Here is a 27,076-nt window from a genome sequence, read left to right on the forward strand (position 1 = left end):
AACTCAGATCTTCTTCCTGACTCTGAATTTGCTCTCTTTCACCATGTTCCCTCCAAGGTCCTGTACCATGGACAGAAATAGAAATACCATCAAATTCCTCTTCCTGGAACACTCCCCCCTCCCCGCCATACTTAATTACAAAGAGCACATTGGAGTTAGCCAGGTTCTGGTTCACCAGATCTTGAGCGCACATAGGCACCATTTGCATTCAGTCAGTTCCATCCTGCCAAGTCCCTTAGCCGGGTGGAGAATTCCGACCTGAGTGTCCTCAGGAAGCAGGCGCTTTATGGAAAGCAGATGCGAGCTTGCTTCATTTCCCAGAATGCATGATCTCAACCACTGCTAAATACCGGAAAGAAATCCATTTGTCCGGAGCAAGAATTCTCGTGTCGTCCCCCTACTGGGATTGGGTCTCCAAAGAGAGCTTCTAAGTCTTGGCTCAATAACTGCATGGAATTCCAAGGTGCTTGCTCTGAGCATCCTGCGCCTGGGAAAGTGGGGTCATATCCTGATCATTAGGTCAGACGACTTCTCGGAGACAAGACTCCCCTCGACTTTGGGGCCCACAGAGCCAGGCCCGTTTGCCCTGGCCTCTGCCTTCTGCGGGTTTTTGTAGAAAGAAACCATGTGGCTATATGGAGGATTTAGATCTCAAGAAGTCCCAAAGAGCCCAATTCCTCTAATTTTGTAGATCTGGAAACGGAGACCCATTGAAGTGAAATAATTTACCCACAGTCAGTAAATGGTCCGGCTGGGGCTGGTCTTGGCCCCTGGGACCCCATTCCCCCACTCTTCCTCTCCTTCATGAATCTCAAGGCACTAGGCAAATGGGACTTAATGGGGTAGGCACCAACCAGGATGGTCAAGGACCTTGGGTTCATATCACATGGGGATCCGTTAAGGACCTGGAGATTCTTCACCTGGAGAAGACTAAGGCCAACATGGGAGCTGGGTTCAGATATTTTGAAGGCTGTCATGTGGAAGGAGAATGGTTAGCCCCAGAGTTCACAGCTACGAATCCTGGAGGGAAGCGGCTGAGAGGCAGGTGATGGCTTAGCATAAGGAAAATCTCTCCAAGGGAAGAATGGGCTTCCTTGAGAGGGAGATCTTGTTCTTTGGGAGCTTTCAGAAAACCTTTGGCAACAGGTCATGTTTAATCAAAAATCACAGTCGCAACACTGGTCGCCCTCTTCCCCGTATAACAGTATTTCAGGCTGACAGGACTAGATGAGAGCTCCTTCGGTCCCATCGTTGTGCCCTTGAAGAAACTGAATGGTGGATGGATAGACAAGTAGACAGACGGACAGATAGATAGATAGATAGATAGATGGATGGATGGATGGATGGATGGATGGATGGATGGATGGATGGACAGGCAGACAAATAGAAGGTTAGATAGATGGATGGATAGATATGATGGATGATGGATGAACAGACAAACAAGCAGAGAGAGAGAGCAAATGGACAAATCGGATGGGTAGAAAGATGCATGCAAGGATGGATGGAAAGATTTCTCGTACAAGCCTACATCTTTTACATGTTTCTCTGGTATGTATGTATTCACGTGTATGTACATAGCCGTACACATCTATATATGGATGTGTATCAAGATACTTTTAGGACTGGAGAGGCGGTGGCAGTCACTGGTGGTTGGAAAAGGTGGCGGGTGGATGTCAGATAGCTTCTCCCATCTCCTCACCTCCTCATCTCCCCGTCGGGCTGGAGGACTTCATCATGAGCCCGGTCTGAGCGCCCTCCGCCTCAGCTTCTTTTTCTGTGTTGTCTCCCCTATTAGAATAGGAGTTTCTTGAGAGCAGGAACTGGCTTCTGCCTTTCTCTGTATCCCCATCACTAAGCACAGTGCCTGGCACACAGTAGGTGTTTAATAAATGTTTAATGATATAAGTTGCCCCCAAACTGTCTTCCTTCACTCTTGAAAATCCCAACCATAAAAGGTGATGAAGTATGGTCAGGGGAACATGATAACAGCTAAAGAATTCATTCATTCATTCATTCATTCATTCATTCATTCATTCATTCATTCAGTGAGTATTTTAGGGCCAGACACAGACCTAGGACATGGAATACAAAGACAAAAAAGTGAGGCAGTCCCTGCCCTCAAAGGGCTTACATTCCCAAGGGGAGGGGGAGCCATAACATAGACACAGTAATAAGTAAAAAATAATAACTACCATGTAAATGGTACTTTAAAGTTTGCAAGGCACTTTATGAATATCTCATTTTATCCTCAATCCTGGAAGGCAGATACTATAATTTTGTCCCTTTTACAAATGAGGAAACTGAGGCAGGGACTTGCCCAAGGTCTAACAGCTAGGTCGTGAATGGGGTCACATTTGAACCCAGGACCGCCTGTCTCCAGGCCTGGTTCTCAATGCACTGAGCTATCTCGCTGCTCTCTCGATTTTTTTTAAAGGCTGCTTTCAGGAGATATTCTTTTTCTCCTTCTCCCTCCCACTCCCATCACGACCAGGAACAGGGAGTTATTTCCCTTCACCCAGTCAGTTTGGTAGAAAGCTTCGGCTTCAGCGTGGATCTGGCCAGCCCTCGCCGGATGGCCCCAGATAGCGGAGCCATCGTAGGTGCTGGGTCTCCCATCGGCGGGGAGACGGCGGCCTTCATCCGTGTACCCTGGCTCGTCCCAGCGGTTCGGCCACGTGGGATCGGATGGTTTAACAACGACCACGCGGACTCGTTGCTCTGCCGACAGGTCCAAGCGGCTCCCGCCCCTCCCAGCCCGTGTTTGCTGGCTGCTCTCGCGCCATCCAGCTCTGCTTCTGCTGCTGCGAGGACCTTGCTCAGGTGTGGGGTGGCCTCGGGGCCTCCGAGCTCCCTAACAGCCCCATGCTTGGCCATCGCTTCCCCTCCCCCAACAACAGAAGCTCCATCTTTGTGTTCTGAACCGCTTTCATTCAATTTAGCATCGTGCTCGTCCCATAGTGTCTCAGCCTCACCCCAAGTCTGGGAGTAGGTGCTGCTGTCATCCCATTTTGCAGATGAGGAAACTGAGGCAGAGGGGTTACATGACTTATCAGGAGTCAGACCGGTAGCAAACGTCAAAAACTGAATTCAAGGGGGCAACTCAGTGGATGGAGAACCAGACCTAGAGATAGGCGGTCCTGGGTTCAAATTTGACCTCAGATACGTCCCAGCTGTGTGACCCTGGGCAAGTCACTTGACCCCCATTGCCCAGCTCTTCCTGCTCTTCTGCCTTGGAGCCATTACACAGTATTGACTCCAAGAGGGAAGATGAGGGTTAAAAAAAACAAAAACTGGATTCAAACATGGTTCACCAGAGATGCATCAGGAGCCAAACGTCTTCCAAGGAAACCGTCAGGTTTATTTTTGTGGCTTCCCGATCTGTCTTTTTGTCTCCCTGGCATGGATGCCCCAAAGCAGCCCAGATGGCATCTCCGGACGGGCTGACGGACACCCTCCCCAAGCCTCCCTTCAGCATCGGCCCCTCTCCGACTCCTCCCAGCCACAGGGCCGCCCCGCAAGCAGCCTCCTCGGAATCTTCTCCTGGGAAGGGCCGGGTGCCTGTACTGACTGTCTGTGTGTCTGTCTGCACGTCTGCCTCTCCGTCTGTCTCTCTGTCTGTCTGTCTCTCCCCATTCCTTAGCCCCAGAGATTCCTTCCAACCGGGAGATTCCGGGTCCCCCGGTTAGAGCTGGATGAGCCCTGGGAGGTCTCTACCTACCTGCGCTCTCCGGGATCCATCCACACGAGTAGCCATTCATGAAGGCCCCCTCCGGTGCCTGGCGCTGTGCCACCTCCAGTTCTGGTGAACACAAGAGGGAGCCTCGGCCTGTGAGCCCCGCCCTGAAGAGGACCCCTGAGGGGGAATAGGCAGCCCCAGCAGGCATTGGGGATGTTCCTGGTAGGCAGCGGGCTTCCAGCCTGGGCTCCGCCCCATTTCTCCCTGCCTGGCTGGCCGGCCCGTGGTAGGTGCTCTTAGGTGAGGGCAGGGCTCGCCCGAGCAGGGGGTGCAGGCCCACCTCTGCCCTCCTGCGTGGCCCCGGAGGGTCACTCCACTTGCCCCGGGACACAAACCCAGTAAGTGACCCCAACTCGGATCTCCCTGGGGGGCGGCTCTGCCTCCCCCCGCCACCCCCTCTCAGGGGCTGCCGTTTATGTAGGGTTTGGGGGTTTGCGGAGCGATCGGTCCAGGCTCCGCCGGGGAACAAGCTCAGGTGTGGACTTTCTCGGGGAAAGGCTTCCTGTGTGAATCATAACAGAAGAGAGATGATGAGTTTGTCGTCCATCCGCCCGGCTCCTCCTCGCAGTAGAAAGTGTTCGGGTTCCACCAGCTCTTTGGGGAATGTTTATGATGTTTCCTTTGGCAAAACCAAAATGGAAACTGGCCGGCGAGCCCCTCCATCGCGGCTCCCCGCCCGCTCTCCCCTCCCCCCTCCCGAAGCTGGCAGAAGTGAAATACATTCTTGGAAGCTCTCTCAGTATTCCTCTGGATTTGACATTATAAATGGCTCCGTCCTTCGAGGCCCCGGGCCAGTCTGACAAACGGATAAAGAGAAGGGTAGGAGCCGCAGCGTCTGCCTTGCGTCCTTGCTCCCCAAATGAGGAAAGGGCTGGGTGGGCCTCCATGACTTCCGGGGGGAGGGGTCCTTGCTGGCCGCCATTTTGAGACTTTCCAGGAAGCTGGGTCCCTGGCTCTCCGAGCCTGCCGTCTTGGTGGGGACTGGCCCTCCGTCCAGTCGGTCTGAACCTTCTTCCGGCCTAAGGCCAGAAAGCGGAGGGGAGGCAGCCCTATGCCGCTTGGGCCCTTGGAGTTCCCGGAAAAGCCCTTTTCTCTTCCCCGGGATTCACCTAGAGTGCTCCGTCTGCACTCCGTCTGGGCCAGAAGAGAGCCTCGACCCCTCTCGTGCTCTTAAACCCTTCGAGCTGCCTCCGGCCCGGCTCTAGAGCGAAGCCCGTGTTCCCCGAGGTTTGCTTTGGGCTCACCGACCACCCTGTAAATGCCAGGAAGGGACGGAACCGCCACTTTGGTGAGGAGCTCCCTCGGGGCCAACAGCCCCAGCGTCCTGCCTGGCACCCCGGGGAGCCCGAAGCCCCGCCCCCTTTGCTCCAGCATGGTTCCGAGGGCCGCCCTCCCCCCTCTGGTCACTCACTGCCCACCAGCCATCCCAGATTATTCCCCGTCAGGCCCACTCGCAGAGAGCCCGGCTGCCCGCATACCCGCCTCCCAGGACCGAGGCTCACCTTTTCCGTGGTGGGGAGAATTCGGAGCTGAAAAGAAAAGAAATAAAAATAAATGTAAAAGATGAGAGCCAGAGAGCCAGAGAGAGGAGGGAGGAGAGGCGGGGCGCCCTCGCCCTCTCAGAGGCCCAGACACCAAGGCCCGAAGATGGGGAGCGGAGCCCTCCCGGGACCGCCCCAAACGGGGGATCCCTCTTCTAATGCTCCCCCACCACCTCCCGGGCCTTGAGCCGGCACCCATCGCAGCCATCTCCAGCCCCTTTCCTCAGCCTAGTGCTGGGCTGGACCTGGGCAGCCCATCCCCCCGGTCCAGCCTTCCGGGGCCCAAGTCAGCCTCTTGGCCGTGTCTGCCTGTCCCCAACCTGGCGCACCCACCGTGACGGCTCCATAAATGTCTGGGGACTGACCGAGTCTGAGCCGAACAGAATGAGGCGAATCCCTCCTTTGCCCGACATCCCTGCAAAGCCTTGACCGTGGTCTTCCCGTGGCCCAGGGTTCTCTTCTCCCCTCCAAACGTGCCCAGCAGCTCCCAGCCATCGCCAGTGTGGACGAGAGCGGCAGGCGATGCCCCGGCTTCCTGGGACCCAGCCTGGGAGACATCCCGCCCCGCCTCAGTGCCCCAGGCAGCACCGGGCACGAAGCTGTAGATAATAGAGCCGTGTATGTGGTCAGGAGCCGAGCGCTCATTCCCAGGGGTCTGTGCTGGGGAGTCCCAGGCTGGCCCCTCCCATCACTGGATAATCGATGCTGACTTCCAGGTCTCCAAACAACTTTTGGGGGGGGGGGCGCGTCGCTTTTCCGTATGAGGCTCATTTCCTCGCCCAGGAGAGCGTGACTGGGGGCGGAGTTTGGAGGTCACTTGGGAGAGGTGGGAAGGGTTCCTCTGGACCGCGCAGGCCCGGCACTGGGTAGGCCGCTCGTCACTCCTTGCTTGGGATGGAGGCGTGACGAGGCCCGCATCCTGCAACAGCCCGATAATCACGGATGCCAGAAATTCTAAAGGAAACCCGTTGGACCCCCAGTGAGGGGAGGGTTGTCCCCGCGAGTTCAGCAAGGACGGGAGTGGCGTCTTGGCCAGGGGCCGCGGCGTCCTCTGCCCTGGGGAGTCGCTCAGGCAGAGGATTGCATCTTGGCAGGACCCTGATGGTGCGGAGAGGGAAGGCCTTTGCGCCGTGGGACGAGCTGGGGGGGACAGGAGGGTGGATGGCAGACTTGAGAGGGAAGGCCCACCACCTCCTCCTCCTCCTCCTCCTCCTCCTCCTCCTCCTCCTCCTCCTCCTCCTCCTCCTCCTCCTCCCCCTCGTCCCCCTCCCCCCCCCCTCCCCCCCCCCCCCCCGCCACGCGGTGCCCCGGGGAGGCAGGTGGCCGGCGTTTGTGCAGGTTCCCCAAATGCTGACCCGTCATTTCGTCGTCCCGCCGGAGCTCATCCGACTAAAGCAGCATCGAGTGTGAGCTGGGCCGGGGCTCCCGGAGGCCCCCCAGCTTTGGGCTCTGCTCCCCTGGGATTGTCCAAAGGAAGAACCCGACGATGGCCCCAAGAGGGGGAAGGCAGACTCTGGGCTTTTCCATTTTCCTACCTCGGTGGTGATCTGTTAGAGCCTTTTCGCTGGATAAGCGAGGACACCGTCAACTGCCCAAATGAGCTCTGTGGATCCTCACCTTGGCTGGACCAAGAAGCAGGGAGACCCGAGTTCAAGCGGGGCTCAGACACTCACTATGCGACCCTGGGCAAGTCACCAACTCTGCAAAATGGCCCAGCAGGAAGTGGCAAAGCACTCCAGTATCTTTGCCCACAAAAACTTGAATAGGGCCATGATGAGTCAGACACAACGGAAGGGCAGCAATGCTATCATTTTAATTATTATCGTGATGATGAAGCTGATGCCATGAAGGGCTGGGTGGGCGCTCCTGGGCTACAGACAAGGACGCACCACGTTCAGCTTCTGCGTCTGATACCTTTTGGTGATTCGACCCTGGACTTAATGCCCTATTTTACAGATGAAGAAACTGAGGCACCCAGAGGCTAAGTGTTTTGTCCAGGGTGCCACAGTGAGTAGGTGTCTGAGGCCACTTTTGAACTCGAATCTTCCTATTCTAAGTCCAGAGCTCGGTCCAAAATGCCCAGCCCTTGCGGTGCCCCCGTTTCTATTCTGCCTGTCACCCAAACTCACCTGGTTCTTCACCCGTTCTTGCCTCCATGGGAGCTCTTGGAGGGTTTTCTCTTTGTATCTCCAGGACTTAGCACAGTGCTAGGCACACAGGAAGCATGGAATAAAAACTTGGCGATTGAGAGAAATGTAGAACAATGTGTAAAGGCCTTTGCCAGCCTCGATCTGTTAGAAAAATGAATTGTTCTTATATTTAGTTTTAGTTTGAATAAGACGTTCACCAGGATCATTCCACTGACTCATACCTAAGTTCTATAGGGATGGGGAGGGGGGCGCTATCTATTGATACAGTTGCTCCCTCCGGAGCTGTAGAAATGTCTACATTGGGAACCTCTCTGAGCCTCAGTTTCCCTCACTGTAAAATGGGGATAACAACAGCATCTACCTCACGGGTAAAAATAAAAAAACCTAGATTGTGTGCTAGGTAAGCCTTAAAGCACTTCATAAAGGCCCCAAAATCCCCCTGTAGAAGGCAATGTGGGAGTCTCACAACAGCCCTGTGAGAGAAAGCACCCCCCACCCCCCTGAGTTGGGGGTCCTCGAGAGCACCCCCCAAGGTTAGCCAGGTTCCGGCTCTGATTTTGTCACTGAACTCCATCTAACCAGATCAGAATGAGAAAATAGCCAGAATAAGGGCAACAAAAGCCCCTGCTCCCAGGAGTTCTCCAGCACACGGTCTCCCTGCAGGAAGAAAACCCCCAAACTAGAATTGTTCAATTAAGAAGCATTTATTAGGCGCCTGCTTGTACCAGGAACTACTGGGCAAGCCATAGAAAAGCAGAAGGGAAGGGTTTGGAGAGCCAGGCCCAGAGAGGGGAGGTCCACACGTCCTAGCTGTGTGACCTTGGGCCAGTCACTTATCCCCCATTGCCTTGCTCTTCTCCTGCCTCAGAGCCAATACAGTGTTGAGTCTGTGATGGAAGCATGTCCCTGCCTCAGAGAACTTACATTGTCCTCCACATCCGCACTCAGTGTAGAACAGTGAAGCCAGGGGATCTGGGGAGGGGCAGGCACTGCCGCTGGGGGGGATCAGAAGGACCCCCTTTCCTGAGCTTTGAAGGCAGCCGGTGATGCTTTGAGGTGAGGAGGCAGGAAACAGCGTCACCCAATCCCACCGGGCTTACCAGGGAGCCCAGCCTCCGGGTGGCAGGCTTCCGATGAAATGGAAAGCCCCCCCCCCCAAGGAGAGCATCCAGGGGCTGGGGCGCCTCCCCCATCTGCCGGCCCCCAAGACGCTCCTCGCCCAGTGCCTGGAATGGTCAGCCATGGCGGAGGCGCCCTGGTGCCCTGGGTCCTCTCTGCCTCCCCCGGGCTCTCCAAGCCCAGCTCTGGCTCCGGGCTGCCATATTCCTTTGCCCGCTCCGCCCCAGACTGGGGATCCCAGGACATTTGGGCCGTCCTGGCCGGCCTCTTGGCTTGCCAGAGAGAAGGCGATGTTGGGTTGGGTTACGGCCAATGGAGCTGCGAGATGGCACCGCCCTGCCCACAGGGTCTTCGCCCATCACCCCTCTTGGGTACCACACTGCCTCCGTGCCTCCAGCGTGGGTGCCAGCTGCTGCCGAAGCCCTCCTCGGACACTCCGCCTTCCGTCCTGTCCTGTCCTGCCCCGCCTGGAAGAGGGTGTCGGTGGGCTCCCCGAGGGCCGCTAGTCTGTCTTTGTAGCCCGGGGGCTTGGCGTGTTTACCGCAGCTCACCCACGTGATGGCGGCAGAGGTCCTGTCAGCCCTGCTGCTGCTGGAAGTGCCCAGATGGGCTCTCCGGGAGCCACAGAGGCCGGCCTTCCCTGCGTCCCCTCGGACGCTGTCAAGCTGTCCCTCGGCCCCGCCACTGCGGAAGAGACGCTGGACTAAATATCTCCGGACGGTATCGGCCCCCAAAGCCAGCCGCGGCGCTCACGCGACCTCGTGAGATGGGGCTCGGCGGTCCCCGAACCCATCCGCCGAACAAGGACAGAAAGAGACAAGAACAAGTGCAATGGCAACAACTGGCGGGTTTCTGGGGCTTTCAAGCGGGCCCAATTCTTCCCCTCCCGTATCTCGCTGGAGAAACCCGAGCCGGGCCGCGGTCGCCATACTGGTTTCCTGCAGGTGTCTGCCCGGGAAGGGCCGGCCTGCCATGATCCTCCGGAGCCACTAGATGTCAGTGTGGGATCAGGGCTGGGAGGGCAGGATCGGCATTTCCTCTGCACGGGCAGTCATCCTTCCATCTCGGTCTTCTGAGGCAAGATTGTCCAACAGCGCCCGCCGTAGTGGGACCGTGGCCAGGCCAATTCGCGCGCCTTCCTGAACCTCAGTTTCCCTTCTTGTAAACAAGGGAGTTTGACTAACTGGTCCCTGTGATGGGCAGCGAGGTGACAGCCTCTCCCGGAGTCAGGAAGACTCCTCTTCGTGAATTCAAATATGGCTTCAGACCCTTCCTAGCTCTGGGACCCTGGACAAGTCACTCCCCCTGTTGACCTTGTTTCCTCCTCTCAAATGAGCCCAAGAAGGAATCGGCCAACCACTCCGGTACCTCTGCCAAGAAAACCCAAATACGATCCCCCAATGTCCGATACAACAGAAAATGAGGAAACAACATGGCCCTCTGGTGGTGTTTTCTTTAAGAATTTGAAGGGCCATCACAGGAGAAAGGAAACTAGACTGTTATGGACTGGCTAGGAAGCCCCGAGTTCAAGTCTCACCCCCAGCATACAGTGTGTGACCCTACACAGGTCTTCTCAGGGTCCCCCCAAACTCTGTAGGGCCTCCCGTCTCAGAACAGCTGACTATGTGCGTTAGCCAGTGGAATTTCCTCCCTGGGAGTCTTTACTCTGATGAAATCAAAGGGTCGGTTCAAAAAACAAAGTCTAGAGGCCTCTTGAGCTTGGGAAAAGGCAGAGGGGACGGTGGTGGCTATCTTCAGCCGCCAGCCCTGCAGGAAGGTCTCCAGGCTGGACCGAGGTCCGTTTCCTCTGGGGATGGGAACAAAGCAGAAGCTGGAGCAGGGCAGAGTCAGATTAGCTATCAGGAAGGCCCGGGCCGTTGCTCAGCCTTGGAATGAAGCGGCCATTTCCTCCATACGGATGCCGGCCAGCTGGGTGCTCCCCATTTTCCTCCTTGTTTTAGGGCACAATTGACCTCCGACATGTCCAATTGTTGAGTTACAAACCATTTTAGAATGGGGTTCGCCATCATCTGTTAAGATCAGCCCACATGGACTAAAAGTCCTCTGATTTAAAATCATCGATGAGACGGGTGTCTAATGAGCTCCGAGATAAGCAATCATTCAGCCAGTAGATTCTGAGTGCCCAAAGGCGCTGGGTGCTCTGGTGTTTGAAGAAGGGAGAAATAACTGGGGCAGTCATGAAGGAGGACTTCCTGAAAGAGTCATGAAGGAGGACTTCCTGAAAGAGTCCGGACACTAGCTTGGGCAGTGAAGGATGTTTAGAATTTAGATGAAATTGGGGGAGGGGACCAAGGACAGAACAAGCTAGGAGGCAAGAACAGACGGATCAAGGGCATGGAGGTAGGGATTTATGGCCAACGACTCAACCAGTTGGGGGATTCTTATTCAGAATGTGGGTTGTCCAGGCCTTCTGTGATGCATACTAGCCCAGGCTGGAAAAGCCAAGAGAAGCAGGCTGTTTGTTCTGTCCCACCTTCGTGCCTGGGGTTGGGTACGATGTTTGGTCTTTTTTCTCAGTGACCCAGAAGGAAAGATCAGGCTTTAACCAAGACCTGACAGGATCTCCAGCACCAAATGTGACTGGCAGGAAACATCAAAAGACCAACAGTCAGGAAAAGAAATGGCAGCAGCAGTGTTCAGGAGTGCCATTCTCACAGCCTTAAAAGTTGACGAGGCTCTTTTCCTACCTTATCTCATTTGATTCTCAACAGTAGCCCCTAAGGTTTCCAGCCTTGGTGTGCCCATTTTACGGATTAAGAAACTGATGTCCAAACCCTTAAATGATGTACTTCGCTGTCACATTAGTGGTAAATGCCAGTCAGAAGTCAAACTCAAGCCCCCCGGCTCCAAAGGTAGCAGGAATTTCCATTGTGCCACACTGATGTCATCTTCCACAGCATTAGGTGACCTCAGGCAAGTCGCCTCACTTTATCTGGGCCTCAGTTTCCTCATCTGTAAAATGACAGGTTGGACTAGATGGCCTCCAAGGTCCTTTCTGATTCTCCATTCAGGATCTCATGAATAAGGCCAGAGACTAGAACTGAATCATTCTGTTGCTTTAGAATAAGGAGACTCCCATGCATGCTGGTACCCTATTACCATAGTCTGGGGCATTCAGTGGTTCAGTAAGTTACTGGGAGTCCCACAGCCAGTTTATGTCAGAAGTAGGACTCGAATTCAGAATTTCCTGACCCAGAAGTTAAATCCAACCCCCACCCCCACCCTGCCATCCCAGACTGAGAAAAGACATCGAGACAATGTCGATGGGAGGGCCTAGGAGACACTACCCCACCACTCTGGAAGGAACCCCCACTTCCCATGGGCTCCTCTGGGACTCCCTCCTCAGGCACCCCGATCCTGCACAACCTCCTGTCTTGTTCCATTTAAAACTTCTCAGGCCAAGGAGAGCCATTTCTCAAACATATTGTCACTCCAATTTACGACTTCTGGCAGGACGGAGCGAGGGCTGATAACCAGAGTGGAAATGGAAACAGCCTACTGGCCCGCCATGATGTCATTTGTGTGCTCTGAAATTGTGGGCATTCTGATGGGGCCACGGAGTCCCGGAGCCACATTCCTGAAGGTTCCTGCCCTCAACCTGTGATCCGGGAACCAAAGGAAATCCTCTGCGCCAGGGCAGGAGGCTCTGGGGAGCCTGGGGGGCTCCCTACTTTTTCTGTGGGAAAGATTTGCCAGAAGAATGTGGCCCTTCCCAGGGGCACCGAGGCTTGGCTCCCCTCCGATACTTATTTGAGAGCCAGGATGGAAAACTGGTATTTTTACAGCTAAAGAGTCCAGGGCTTGAGGTCATTTAACAAGCAGGCCACAGTTTGGTTTGGGGCTTGATCTGAAGCCTTCCTTCCTTGAGGAAAAAAAAGTTCTATTCTCTCTCAGTCTCTGTCTCTCTCCCTCTCTCTCTCTCTCTCTCTCTCTCTCTCTCTCTCTCTCAGTCTCTGTCTCTCTCCCTCTCTCTCTCTGTCTCCCTCTCTGTCTCTGTCTCTCCCTCTCTCTCTCTGTCTCTGTCTCTTTCTGTCTCTATCTTCCTCTCTCTCTGTCTCTATCTTCCTCTCTCTCTGTCTCTGTCTCTCTCTGTCTGTCTGTCTGTCTCTCTCTTTCTCTCTTTCCCCCTCCCTCCCTTCCTTCCTGTCTCTGTCTCTCTCTTTTATCTTTTACTTTCCGTCCTAGGATCAATACTGTGTATTAGTTCCAAGGCAGAAAAATGGTCAAGGCTAAGCAATTGGGCTTAAGCGGCTTGTCCAGGGGTCCATAGCGGGGAAGTAGCTGAGGCTGGATTTGAACCTCCAAGCCTGGCTCTCTGTCCCCTGAGCCACCTCGCTGCCTCTCCTATTCTTCCCTCAACCATCCCGAGACCTTTCTTCTCTAGATGGCCGTGTCCCCGAGCTTGCTGGGGACGTTTCAGGGAGCCACATCGTCCATTCTGGGAGGAGAGGCAGTGGGAGAAGATGGACCAGGGTTCAAGACTCCCCTCAAACACTTCCTTACTGTGTGGCCCCATTCATCAGCCAGCATTGATTAAGGGTGTCCTGTGCACCAGGCACTGTGCCAAGCACCAAGAACACAAAAAGAGACAGAAGATGGTTCTCGACCTCATGGAGCTATGATTTAAGGGAGAAATCAACAAGCCAACAAAGATATACAAGTATTTGTGTTTTATCTAGCCTATATATATTTTTATATATATATATGTATATATATGATCACCCCCGTTTTACAGATGAGGAAATGGAGGCAGATTTGTGTTTTTATAGACATATATTTGAATTATATATAATTATAGTATATAAACAGAATTATACATAATATTAATATAAATATATTATATTACTGTAATTTCATAATTACCTTATACTATTACATACTATATTGTGTTATATATTAATAATATAATTATACCACATATTTATAATATAATGATAGTATAAATAAGAAATATAATATGAATATATTATGATTATACCTAATATAAATATAATTATATCATAATATATTATTTAGCTAATATATTAGCTTTGTAAAGCACAAATATGCCTCAGTTCCCTCATCTGTAAAATGGGGTTAATCATAGCATCTCTCTCCTGAGGTTGTGCAGAAGACCAAATGGAATATTCGTAAAGCGCTTTGCTGTTATCATGATCATTATTTCAATGCTTATTTCCGCTCCTTCCCTCCCAAGCCCAGCTCACGCTCTGCCCTCTGCTGCCAATGCCAATAGGTATCCATTATTTTCTGTCAATAATCCCCCAGAGGGCAGGGACTGCTTCATCTCTGGTTCTTCCATGGGACTGAGCTGTCCCTGTGGACGCTTGAATCTCCTGATCAAAGTCAAAAATCTTTCCATCATGCTTTCCACTTTGTCCCCTCATTTTTACACTTAGGGAAACTGAGGTCTGGTGAGGACCCGACCTTCAGGTCACACAGTGGAAGAGTCCAAAGCCATCAGTTCGCTCCATCCTTGTCTGTAAAAGGAGATGATTGGACCAAATGATGTCCAAAGTCCCTTCTAGAACTCCTCATCCTCCAATACCGGAGCCACCAGGGCATCCCGGGTGTCTCCGAGCTCGGGTGCAGGGTTAGAAGTGGGCAGACCAGCCTGGTCATCCTATCGGCCACCAGCGGGCCAGTCTGAATTTCCGGGCAGTGGGCGCTCCCAGGGCTTGCCCTCCATTGGGAGGTTGGGGAAGGTGGGTCTGTCTCTGGTGGGGAGCTGTCGGGGGCAGGGTGAGGAGAGAGGGTGAACCTGGGGGAGCAGGGTACCCAGCTTCTAAAAATAATCCTTCCTTGGGGGGCCTGGATCTCTGATCCAGCGTAAGGTGGGGAGATTTCAGGAGAAATATGAGCTGTCTGCCAGCTGCCACTCCCCTTTCAGCCACGGCAAGGGACCCGTCTCCAGTGACAGATGGAAATTTAGTGCTCTGTTGATAGTCCAAAATGAAGACTTTTTGACAGAGGGAATGAAATACGCCCCGTGTGTTTCTGGTTGTGATTTAGCTGACTGAGGAGCTCGGGCGTAATTATATTATTTTTACTCCTGGAGATCATTAGTGCAAATGAAAAATGCTCCGATGTCAGAACTGTTGAGATGTGTGCGCAGTGTTATTTAAAATGAAATTAGATGGTTTATGAACATATCGAGGAGAGCACAGAGTTGGGGATACCTATTTGAAAAAAATTCAGTTAAAACAAACTTCTCAGGAGGTGTTTAAAAAAAGAGATGTTCATAATAGCTAACATTTATTTAGCACTTTCTAAATAAGGGCTTTCCAGTCTTTATACAACCCTGGGAGGGAGGTACTATTATTATACCCATTTTGCAGATGAGAAAACCGAGGCAAACAGAGGTCAAGTGACTTGCCATACATGTAAGTGACATCCCATTCAAGGCTTGCATTGACTTCTTGTAGCTGGAAGTTCTGAAAAGTTGTGAATGAACATGGCGTAAACACACAAAGACCTTCAAGGCTCTGGTAGGCGATCCAGTAATAAGGTCCCGGCTCTCCCGGACCCGTAGCCAGCTTAGACCATGCGGCAGAGACAGAGAGACGGCATCTGATCTCTCTGCCCATCCACACGATAGACACAGGAGAAGTCGGAAGAAGTCACAGAGCGCCATCCCTAGGATGGAGACACCAGGAAAGGTTTCCTGTAGGAAAGGAGCCTTTAGCTGAGACGCCCAGGAAGCCGGAGATGCCCGGAGGCAGGCAGGAGGATGGGGGAGACTCCTAGGGGTGACAGGAGCTGGATTCTGGGGGCAGCCGGCAGAAGAAGCCTGGAAAAGTGGACAGGGGAGGGCAGGTGGGTTCGGAAGGTCTTTAAAAACTAGACAGAGCCGTTTCCATTTGATCTGGGCTGAGGGGATCAGGAGCAGCCCGTGCTGATGGAAGGGGGGATCACCTGACTTGGATCGCTGAGTGAAAGACGGACTAGCGTGGGGAAGCCCCTCTCCCCCCACCCCAGCTCCCTTCTTCTCCATTCCCTTCTCTCTAGCCCCCAAGCCCATTTCCAGCCTTCTTCCGGGTTGGCCTAGATCATTTCACTGGCCCCTAATTGGCCCCCGTTTCCAGCCTCTCCCCGTCTGTCCTCCATCGGGGACTCTTGGAGCAAAGGCCAAGCCCTCCGCCTGGCCTTTAAGGCCCTTTGCAGTCAGGACCGACTGGCTGACCTTTCCGGGTCCCCTTTTCTCTCCGGCTTCCCAGAATCCCAATTCTGACTCCGTTGGGATGCCGGTCCAGGTCCGCCTTGCTCGCGGCTCACAGAATTCTCAGCCTCCCTCGGTTGGGGCAGGGCCAGTTCTTATGGAAAGGCTGTCCCCATCCGGGTCCTTGGCTCTCCTCCCTCTTCAGTCACATCCGGGCGACAGCACCGGTTAGAGCCCTGCCGGGGGCTGCCTTTAAAGTTGGTCCAATTGCTCACAACTACAGTGTTATGTTAGACTCCTAATAGCGTTTGTTCTGTATCGTCACTGCGTTCTATCTGCTTACCCAGTAACTCGGACACGCCCGCCTTCAGGCTCTCTTCCTTTCTTTCGGCTTTTAATTCAGTTTGGTTTCCTGGTTCTTAAGAGGATTCGGCTTTTCTGCCACGTGGTACATAAGTGAGCGGGCTTTCTTCCAATCCGAGGCCCATTGGCCTCCCTTCTGGAAGGCAAAGGAGTCAAACGGGCCAACCATAACGGAGGGTCCGCCGGAGAAGGAAGGTCGGAACTGGACGCTGTTCTGTTCGGTACAATGGAATGAATGCTGGATGTGGAGGCCGACCACCTGGGGTCGCATCTTCCATCTGACGCCCCTCTGGGGACCTCAGTTTTCTTCCCTGTAAAATGGGGGGGGGGGGGGGGGCTGCATTCGCCTCTAAGACGCCTTCTGGCTCGGGATCTGGGATCCCAAGAGTCCGGGACTGTAAACGCCCAGCTGGAGGCGTGGTCTTGGCCCATAGTCCTGGGCTAGGGGGATGGTGTGTGTCTGCGCCAATCCATGCCTCCCGTCCTTGTACGGCGAGGTAGCGCGTGTGGCAGTGCCGCGTGCTCTCCTTTTCCCTGAGAACTGCCTGCCTGAAGAGCCCCGACACAGGCAAAGGTTTCCTGCGCCGCTGTTCTTGATCGGGAGTAATCCGCGCGGACCGTTCTCGTCATCACTGCGCGCTCAGCCATGGCAGCCAGGCGGGGCGCCATTGTTAGACCCCACGGAGCCACCGTCCGAGCTGCCGCCTTCCCATCCCTGAGAAGGGACCCCCGGGGAGGCGGGGGGGGGGAGGGGGAGGGGGAAGGACGTCGCCCCACCCTGATCTGCGGCTCAAGGGAGGGGGGCGGGGCTTCCCCGGCCCTTTTTCCCGGAAGAGAAGGGGGCCGGAATAGGAAATGAGGAGCTCGGAGAACCCCATTCCAGGGCGGTCTAGAGTGAAATTTGGCTGGCTGGAGTGCCATTTGTCGTGTAAATGTGGGTGGCCGTGGATGCTCTGGGGGACCAACGACCCCTCTCTGAGCCTTCCGCAAAGCTGTGGAAGCAGCAGCCAAGAGCCGCGGATGCATGCCTTAGGGGTGTCCTGGGAGGCAGCCTGCCGCCTCCACTGACCAAGCGGAGCAGTTTCCCTGCCCGCTGCCCTGTCCTGGAGCCCTTGGGAGTTCCATGAAACCTGTCGACCCCCCCTTTAACCCCTTATAGTCTGTCTCAGTAGCCTTGCCCTACCGTCTTAGTAGCCATTCCTTTTTTAATCCTTTACCTTCCATCTTAAAATCAATACTATGGGGGCAGCTGGGTGGCTCAGTGGACCGAGAGCCAGGCCCAGAGACCGGAGGTCCTGGGTTCAAATCTGGCCTCAGGCACTTCCCAGCTGTGTGACCCTGGACAAGTCACTTGACCCCCATTGCCTAGCCCTGACCACTCTTCTTGGAACCGGTGCACCACGCTGATTCTGAAGGGGAGGGTTTAAAATTAAGAGTTTCTCTTTGATTAGAAATATTGTGAAATACAGGTTGAAGGGAACCAGGTCATGGAAGCATTGAATGGCAGACCAGGGGTTCGTATTGGGTCTAAGAAGCAACAGGGAGCACCTGGAGGCCCTGAGTAGGGCAGTGGCTTGGGTCGCTCAGGAAAGCCGGGCAGCAGGGGGTGAAGGGGGAGCTGGATTCGAGAGAGGCTCTGGGGGAGCCACTGGAGTTGCTGGAGCGAGACGCCCAAAGGACCCCACGAGACTGAAGAGAAGGGACTGATGAGTTCAGCCGGCCAGGGCCGAGCCCGCTGGGGAGCTGGGCAGGTCCAGCCTGTCCCCTTTCATGAGGAAGGACATCGATGAGTTGTACACGGTGTCCAGCAGAGCCTGACCAGGATGGGGAAGGACCCTGGAAAATACGTCCCCAGATCAGGGCTGGAAGGGCCCGCCGAGGCCCTCTGGTTCAACCCTCTCATTTTACAAATGGGGAAACGGAGGCACCAAGCTTTAGAGCAGCCGGTCCCAGAGGAGGCAGAGACAAGGAGGGGGGGGGGGGGGGACAGCAGAAGGGAGGCGGGAGAGAAGGGAATCTTTGAGGACTTGGCAGGCTACTGCTAAAAAGGATTCCCGTGTTGTGCTCGTCCTCAGTGGACGGAACCAGGAACCATGAATGGACGCCACCAAGAGGCCGATTTACACAGAAAAACCCCTCACAAGGAGGAGCGTGGGCACGGCGGAAAGCACCCCCCCCCGGGCGCCTTCCAGAGGGCTCCATGAAGGGGGGACCCTCCTGGGGAGGACGTCCGTGAGATGCTTTTCAGGCTGTCTGTGTCCACCGCGGGTCCCCTCCTCCACGCCGGGCTCCTGGGCGGCTCAGAGATGAGGAGTCTGTTAGGCCGAGCCACCGAGCCAGCTTCCCAGGCAGAGCTTCGGAGAGCCTTCCTGGCAGGAACTTGTGGCCGGCCTCCGGGATGGACGTGGAGGCTTCTTAACGTGGAGCGTCCCCAGCTCTGGACCTGCATCTCCCTTTGGGCTGGGGGAAAGCAAGCGGCTCGCTGTCCTTTGCACAGGCTGCCCATCATGGAAACTTGGGGACCGCTTCATGTGCCACGTCTATAAAGCAGAGCAAAGCGGATGCACTCCCAGGGGGGCCCCAGAAGACGGGGGGGGGGGGGTCTCCTTTCTTCCTAGAAAGGCCTCGGCCAACAGGAACATTTATTTCAGCCGCTGAAACAAGCTCACTTATACCAAATGGTTGGTCCCAGGCAGTTATCAAATGCGGTGGAGAGACTCCAACCGGAGGCCGCTTGCTTCCCAGAGAAGAAAGCTGGAGGGAGAAGATCTAAGAAAGCAGGAAGAAAGGCGATGGCCCAGAGAGGAGCATTAGGAGGGGTCGTTCCACACAACCAGGACTCCTTGGGGAGCCTCCAGGGACAAAGGATGCTTCTTACTCTGTAAATCGGTACCCTGCGCGCTTGGGCTTCCGTCCCTTATTTTTATTTTAAACCCTCACCTTCCACCTTCCACTCAATATTGTGTATTCATTCCAAGGCAGATCAGCAGGGCTAGGCCGTGGGGGTGCAGTGACTTGCCCAAGGTCACCTAGCTAGGAAGTGGCCAAATCCAGATTGGAACCCAGGACCTCCTGTCTCTAGACCTGGCTCTCCATCCACTCAGCCACCCAGCTGCCCCCTGTTTGTTCTTTGTTGTTTTTTTTATTTTATTTTTTATCGTAGGTGCTTAATCCATATTTCTTAGATTGTCCAGGGTTGGAAGGATGGCTGATTGTACTGGGTAGACTCCTCCTCCAAAGAGGAGCAAGTGCCGTGTTAGATGGTCTTGATGAGATGCTGCAACCATGAGGAGCCTGGAGATGAGCCATCCCCTGCTCATAGGAGAAGCCTTACCTGCCGGGTAAAACCCACCAGAATGTGGCCTCATCTCGGAGGAGTCAGGGTTGCCCCCACCACCTATGGGAGCCCTTGAGTGAGGGATGCCTCTTCCTGGTCTGTGAGGAGCAGATTCATGATACGGAGGGAAAAGAGCCTTGAGACCCAGGAGTCCTGGGCTGGGTTTCCTTGGTTTCCTCATTTGTAAATTGGGGGGATTTAGGGTTGAACTGTAGATGGACTCTAAGGTCTATCCGGAAATCACCTGGACGCCTTCCTTTTCCTCATCTGTCATACAAGGGGGTTCAATTCCACGGCATTCTGAAGGCTCTTCCAACTCTAAGTCTAGGATTTCATCAGCTTAAGGAGCTCCCTGTAAGTGGGCCCTGGAGATTACTACTTACTACTCATAATCGGGGAGACAGGCACTTCTTTTCTTATTTTTCCATGTTCCCATGATTCATTCTCTTTCCCTCCCCCTCCCAGAGCCAATAAGCTCTTCCATTGGGTTATACAAATGTTCTCATTCGTACCTATTTCCATATTATTCATTTTTGCAATAAAGCAATCTTTTAAAAACAAAACCCCAAATCATATACCCATATAAACAAATGATGTCATGTGTTTTCCTTCTGTGTTTCTACCCAAATGGGCACTTCTAAAGAATCTCTTGTGACGGGAAGTAGTTAAGTAATTAGCCCAGAGACATTCAATTAAGGAGCATCAAAGGTAGGATTTGAACTTGTGTCTTCCTGCCTTAGAAGTCCAGTACCCTATCCACTATCCTAGGCTGTCCCCCAACACATGAAGAGCTATTTATAAAAAATCTCTCTCCTCAAATGGCAAGCTATCATGTTTCCAAGAAAGATAGATTACAGATAAATTCCCAATTCTAAGCTTTTATTCTGTTTTTATTCCTTTGGCCTTTCATCCAGGTGATTGCTATGAGAGGATGAGACTGGTAGGGCCACAAGGGATGGGGGTGCCAAAGAACAGGGTCCCAATCTCCACCTGGGACACAGGCAGGCCAGCTCATCCTCTTGGCTCCCACCATGAAAAAACAAGATCCTTCCCGGAGCCCTCTAAAGATGGGAAGGCTGAGCCAGTTATTTATAGATGCGGGGGGGCCAGATGACTTAAATGCTGACACTTCTTGTCGAATTGCCAGCTTAAGCAGCATTGCACAGCCATGAAATTCTGAAAGGTTTATATTCCTGCAAACCATTTACCGAGGCGGATCGTATCTCTCAACGATTTTAGCCTACATTCCAGTTTCAAGTTTTTATCGGCAGCATAAACAAACACACCCGAAAGCTCTTGGGGGTGTAAGCCAGAGCCTCCTCCAATTAGGGCTCTATTTCAGCATCTTTTCTGTCATCTTGGGGATGGTGGTTGCAAGGCAGCATTGAAGAAGACTTCTTGTGTAGTTCACAGGGTTATAGGGCTGTTTCAGCATCTTTTCTGTCATCCTGGGGATGGTTGTTGCAAGGCAGCATTGAAGAAGACTTCTTGTGTAGTTCACAGGGTTATAGGGCTGTTTCAGCATCTTTTCTGTCATCCTGGGGATGGTTGTTGCAAGGCAGCATTGAAGAAGACTTCTTGTGTAGCTCACAGGGTTATAGGACTGTTTCAGCATCTTTTCTGTCTTCCTTGGGGTGGTTGTTGCAAGGCAACATTGAAGAAGACTTCTTGTGTAACTCACAGGGTTATAGGGCTGTTTCTCCATCTTTTCTGTCTTCCTTGGGGTGGTTGTTGCAAGGCAGCATTGAAGACTTCTTGTGTAGCTCACAGGGTTATAGGGCTGTTTCAGCATCTTTTCTGTCTTCCTTGGGGTGGTTGTTGCAAGGCAACATTGAAGAAGACTTCTTGTGTAGCTCACAGGGTAATAGGACTGTTTCAGCATCTTTTCTGTCTTCCTTGGGGTGGTTGTTGCAAGGCAACATTGAAGACTTCTTGTGTAGCACACAGGGTTATAGGGCTGTTTCAGCATCTTTTCTGTCTTCCTTGGGGTGGTTGTTGCAAGGCAACATTGAAGAAGACTTCTTGTGTAGCTCACAGGGTAATAGGACTGTTTCAGCATCTTTTCTGTCTTCCTTGGGGTGGTTGTTGCAAGGCAACATTGAAGAAGACTTCTTGTGTAGCACACAGGGTTATAGGGCTGTTTCAGCATCTTTTCTGTCTTCCTTGGGGTGGTTGTTGCAAGGCAACATTGAAGAAGACTTCTTGTGTAGCTCACAGGGTTATAGGGCTGTTTCTGCATCTTTTCTGTCATCCTGGAGATGGTTGTTGCATGCTAGCATTGAAGACTTCTTGTGTAGCTCAGAGGGTTATAGGGCTGTTTCTGCATCTTTTCTGTCTTCCTTGGGGTGGTTGTTGCAAGGCAACATTGAAGAAGACTTCTTGTGTAGCTCACAGGGTTATAGGGCTGTTTCTGCATCTTTTCTGTCATCCTGGAGATGGTTGTTGCATGCTAGCATTGAAGACTTCTTGTGTAGCTCAGAGGGTTATAGGGCTGTTTCAGCATCTTTTCTGTCTTCCTTGGGGTAGTTCTTGAAAGGCAGCATTGAAGAAGACTTCTTGTGTAGCTCAGAGGGTTATGTAGGGATTCAGTTAGCAGATGCAACTGTATCCCCACCTATGTTTCTCTCTGCTGTTTCTCCTCCCTATTATGAGGTCAGAAAGGTTTTTATTAAATTCTCATAGAGTTCAAGCACTGTGCTAACATTGGACACACAAAAATAAACACAAAGAAAGGCATTCCCTGCCCTCAAGGAACTTCTATTCTAATAAAGGGAAGAAACTTATGAAAGGAAATGAAAATGAATGAGGGGCAAGAAGGAAAAATGGTGGGAAAGTCCTGAAAATCAGGAACCAAGAGGAATGAATGAATGTGACTGGGCACTTCCTCAAAATGGAAGTTCTAGGAGCAACTGGCCAAAGTGAGGAGGGGACCCCAAGGGCACAGGGAAAGTACTTGCCGGGGTATGGGGAGGTTCAGGGAGTTTAGGACTAGCTCTTGGAAAGGGAGAAAGAGGCGTGAGATACCCATATCATAGGAGGAGACTGGTCATGGAGAGAGAAACAGCAGCCCATATCCTTTGTGGGCCATTTCTGGCACACTACACCAACTTCACCAAGGCCCTTCCTTGACAAAAAGAAAAAAGAAATTTTACTCTCACTGAATTGTCGAGAGCCACAATCAAATCCATAAAAGCATGAGTCATGATGGCTGTGCTGTAACAGTTTTTCAGGAAGGAAATGGTGTTAGGCCAAGGGTTCCCAACTTTTTGGTCTTGGGGACCCCTTTGGCAGTCTGGTAAAACCTATGGACCGCTTCACAGAATCTGTTTTTAAACGTATAACATAAAATAGATACGGTTAAGAAGGAAATCAATTAGTTACTGAAATATAGTTACAAAATACATGGATATTAAATATTTTAAGTACAATCTGTCTTTTAAAGTCCCAGGAAGTTAGGGCCCCGTTCAGACCCCTTGGACTGATACATATTTGTGACCAGCCGTCCATCTAGTTCCCAAATAGCCACTTGGCCTCACCTCCCCTGATTCGTGGGCATCTGGGATCGGGTTGTATTTCTAGGGTCCAAATTGGGTTCTAATTGATGCTCTGAGGGACAGCTAAGGATGCCTTTCATCAGGAAAGCATGTATACCTTTGGTAGATGTCTGCTCATAACTGTCCTTTCCACGTAACTGACTCGCGCCCAGCTTCTTAGCCCCCAACGGAAAATCTTATCGAGGTGCTTTCCAGGGGCTCTTTGGTAATGGAGAGGATGACATTGTGAAGCCTCCAGCCATCTGTCACTCTGTTCGAGATCTGAGGACACGAGCTGTGCCCAACCAAGAAGCCTGATTTACATGGGGAAGCCAAGTCATAAATCCCCACAAACGGAGCGCCAGACATTTTTATGTTATTTCTGAGAAGGGTATGAAATGCAGATTCTGAGCGTGTACACGCCAGTCATCAGCCTTTCCTGGCTTTTGGCTGGGCAGAGCATTGACGTGGGACTCAAAGAAGCCAGCTTAGCTTGAAGAAGGAGGAAACAGACGTCTCCATAAAGGAAAAAAGAATCCCGAAAGTTAAGATGAACTGGGGACCAGGAGGAGAGGTTGGTCCATGATCTCCTCCATAGGTGCTACCTGTTAGCATGTCTGTCCACACCATCTCTTCTTGAGCCTCTCTTATCCGGTTATTCCGTGAGGGAAGGAGAGATGATCCTTTCTCAGGCTTGTTCACTGTATGCTTGAATGCCAGGGCCGGGGGTGTACGTGCTTTGCGGCGTCAGATCTGCCTCAATCGGATTAGAGGTGGCTGAATAGTTTTTAGTTTCAGGTGACTTTCCCTTTATGTGTGACCCCCTTTTGAGAGGCGGGTCCTTGTTTACGTCAACAGCCCACCTTCATGGGAGCTTAGGGTGGCTTGCACTTCCCTAAGGGATGAGGACATAGTGACCCGGGCTGTCTTCTTTGAGTCCAATTTTATTTTTTTTCATTTAACTGTCATTTGTTTTCTCTTCCTCATTCTCTTCTTCCTCCAAAGACCCCCAAAGCTTTGCAGTAAACATGCAGTCACACAAATTAATTCCTTCATTGGCCGTGGCTAAGCGTGGGTGTCTCTCTGCCTCCCAAGTCCACCATGTCCTTGTCAGGAGGGCCATCCTCGGTCCTCTAGGATGACACTTGGTCATTGTGTCGATCAGAGATATTTGTCTTTATGATGTTGTTCGTAGAGTGAAGGGCTCTGCTCACTTGACTGCATCAGTTCCCACAAGTTTTTAGTCATCATCACTTTGGGAATTTCTTACCACTTAATGGCATCACATTCCGTCTATACAACATGGCTGGTTTAGCCATTCCAGCTGATGGGCACCTTCCCTGACCCCAGTCTGCTCTGAAGAAGTTCCTTCCCTTTACTGACCCCCCCCCACACACACCCTTTGGCCCCCTCCAGGCTATTTTCCCTATATCTGGAAGAAGGTTGGGCAAGTAGAATTGTCTCTGTTTTATAGATGAAAAAGCTGAGGGTTTGAGAGAGGATCTCTGAGGTTATCTGGTTAACAAATGGCAGAGCTGGAACAAGTTTTGTAACCCAGTTGCTGGGCTTTTTCCTTTACATGGCATAGTATGTCCATCAGAAACCCAGGAAACAATTTGGCCAAGCCTGGAAATAGGAAATCCTGAGTTCATATCTGACCTCAGATACTTCCTAGCAGTGCGACCCTGGACAAGTCTCTTAACCCCCATTACCTAACCCTTGCCACTCTTCTGCCTTGGAACCAATATACAGTTATTGCTTCTAAAATAGACGGTAATGGAAGAAGAAAAGAGAAAGGAAGGAAAGGAGACAGACAGAGAGAGGGAGGAAGGGAGAAAAAAAGAAAGAGAGAAAGAAAGAAGGAAGGAAGGAAGAGAGAGAGAGAGAGAGAGAGAGAGAGAGAGAGAAAGAAAGAAAGAAAGAAAGAAAGAAAGAAAGAAAGAAAGAAAGAAAGAAAGAAAGAAAGAAAGAAAGAAAGAAAGAAAGAAAGAAAGAAAGAAAGAAAGAAAGAAAGAAAGAAAGGAAGGAAGGAAGGAAGGAAGGAAGGAAGGAAGGAAGGAAGGACGGACCTTGTCAATAATTAGAGTCTTCGAAGGGGAGACTTGTCTTTCTTGGGGCATCTTAGCTTCTCCCTTGCTTGAGGTCTTCACACAAATGCTGGATGGCTCTTTTGGGGGATGCTGTTGAGGGGTCCCTTGGTTAGGGAGAGGCTGGACCAGATGTGCTCTGAGGTCTTCTCCAGCAATGAGCACTGAGGCCACACGTCTGAACTTCAACCTTGACGATGAAATTTGGGCCTAGAGTATGGGAGTGAAAGCCCGTGGGATCATTTGAACGCCCATTCTCCATCCTGCTGATACATCTCTGCCTTTGATGTCCCTGCTCCTGGACCCGCTCCGGCTTTGCTCTCTGTGCAAACATGCAGACCCTCACTGCGGCCTGATCCGTGTACCCGTGCACCCTGAAGCAGTAAACACTTTCCATCCTAGGGTGCTTACAACAGCATCTGTCCTAGCATCAAAGACAGAGTTACTGCAAGAGCAGCTGGGATGTGTTTGTAGCATCTAGTGTCAAACTCTCCCGTTGTTCATTTAAAAAGAAACTTGGACTAAATGTCCCCCCTCCCCCCAGAAATAATCCTATACTCATTTTCCTCCTTTTCAGGCTAGTGAAACAGGGATGGCTTTTTCCTTTCCTGTTTCGAAGAAGGGTGCTCCACTCCAGGACTGGGGGGCCAGCCTCTTGGAGCCTGGCCCCCATGTAGCTTGTGCCTTCCCCTTAGGGGAATCCCCTGGAGCAAACACATTCGCGGGTCAGATCCAGTGTTGGTTCCTTAGTTTGGCCTTTTCCAGTGTGGGGCCGCCCTGCCATAGCTGCTGTCTCATCAGGCTGTGAGTTCTGCCTCCCTGGAGGCTGGAATAAAGAACCTGTCCTGGATGTCACTGGGCGGATCCTTGTAGAGGCACAGACTGGACGACCAGACCAAAGGGGTCCTTTGTAATTCTGGGCCCTCTCCTTGGCCTGGGCCTGACTTCCCAGATGTAGATTCTTTATCTTCCAGCCTCTGGCGCTTTGTCAGGATGGTCCCGTCTTCTCACACTTCCAAGGCCCAGTTCAATCATGATCCCTTTCTAACAGCCTTCTGGAGACCCCACATACACACATAGGAGCCAGGAGTGATCCTTCTCTTCCTTGAAATCCAATAGCACCATCATTAGCCATTAGCCAAAAGGCACTGATTAAGTGCCTACTGTATGCTGGGCACCAGAACACCCTACATTGATTCAGCATGAAGTCAGAAACCCTTGTATACACTATCCACCATAAATACAAGAATGTCAATGGAAGGAACAATCATCGGTGTCATGAGAATAGCCAAACATGGCCCTGAGAAGAGCTCAGTGTGTGTGTGTGTGTGTGTGTGTGTGTGTGTGTGTGTGTACATACGCCTTCCTCCTTTCATTGGTGTGTGCAATATTGGGGATGGTGTTGGGAAAAGTGGATGTTTTCAATGGTTTGGCTAAGCCACCTTTTTCTTTTTTTAATCGTTGCGATGGAAGATGGCGCCATGGGGGAGGATGGGAGTAGAATATATTTGGAAGGGAACATGATTTAGCCACCAAAAGCATACCCCAAAATGACTTTTAAAAACCGAATACCAATTTGCTTTATGCCCTCAACCCCTGCTTCTTCATATTCTATTTATTTTTCGAGGTATTTTTTATTAGACTCTAAGTGACTAGAGGGCAGATACTCGGTCCCCATGGCATCCCCCACAGCTCATGGGACAAGGCATTCCATAGAGAAGGTACATCCATACATGTTTGTTGAATGGCTAAGAGATTATATCTACAAGGGAGTTTTTGATTGAGATTCTCAAAAAATAGCCTCAACCAACATGGCGCCCAATGGAGTTGACCAAGCCCTCCTTGCTAGCTAGGAGCACAGAAGTACATTTAATGGATGAATAAGCTGTGGATTTTTTAGCTCTCACTTTTTTATACAGCCTGGTAATTGGCCTAGTCCTTGAAATACACCTAATTAAGAGAGACTTCATTACTTTCCCTCTCCTCCGCTCCTTCTCCCTCTCCTTGCCATTTTTTAAAAGCAGATTAAACAG

At 52.0% G+C, this 27,076-nt stretch overlaps 1 protein-coding gene and 1 long non-coding RNA gene across 4 annotated transcripts in view; one reads left to right on the plus strand and one right to left on the minus strand.

The window, feature by feature from the left end:
* JAZF1 (JAZF zinc finger 1) overlaps nt 1-27,076 on the plus strand; it is a 210,948-nt gene that overhangs the window by 66,302 nt on the left and 117,570 nt on the right. The window contains exon 1 of one of the 3 annotated variants that reach the window (XM_007505314.3): nt 22,040-22,341. The exons of the other annotated variants lie outside the window; for them this stretch is intronic. Coding sequence (XP_007505376.1) covers nt 22,287-22,341 — 55 coding nt within the window. The 5' untranslated portion in view covers nt 22,040-22,286. Of the gene's footprint in view, nt 1-22,039; nt 22,342-27,076 lie in introns of those variants that run through there. 3 annotated transcript variants of the gene reach the window in all.
* On the minus strand, nt 1,827-5,990 carry LOC130454678 (uncharacterized). The gene is made up of 3 exons (XR_008912515.1): nt 5,643-5,990; nt 5,239-5,265; nt 1,827-4,988 (listed from the first exon to the last, which is right to left on the minus strand). It is a non-coding gene; the product is annotated as an uncharacterized LOC130454678 (long non-coding RNA).

Source organism: Monodelphis domestica, chromosome 5 (assembly GCF_027887165.1).
Source record: "Monodelphis domestica isolate mMonDom1 chromosome 5, mMonDom1.pri, whole genome shotgun sequence".
In the NCBI taxonomy this organism is placed as follows: Eukaryota; Metazoa; Chordata; class Mammalia; order Didelphimorphia; family Didelphidae; genus Monodelphis; species Monodelphis domestica.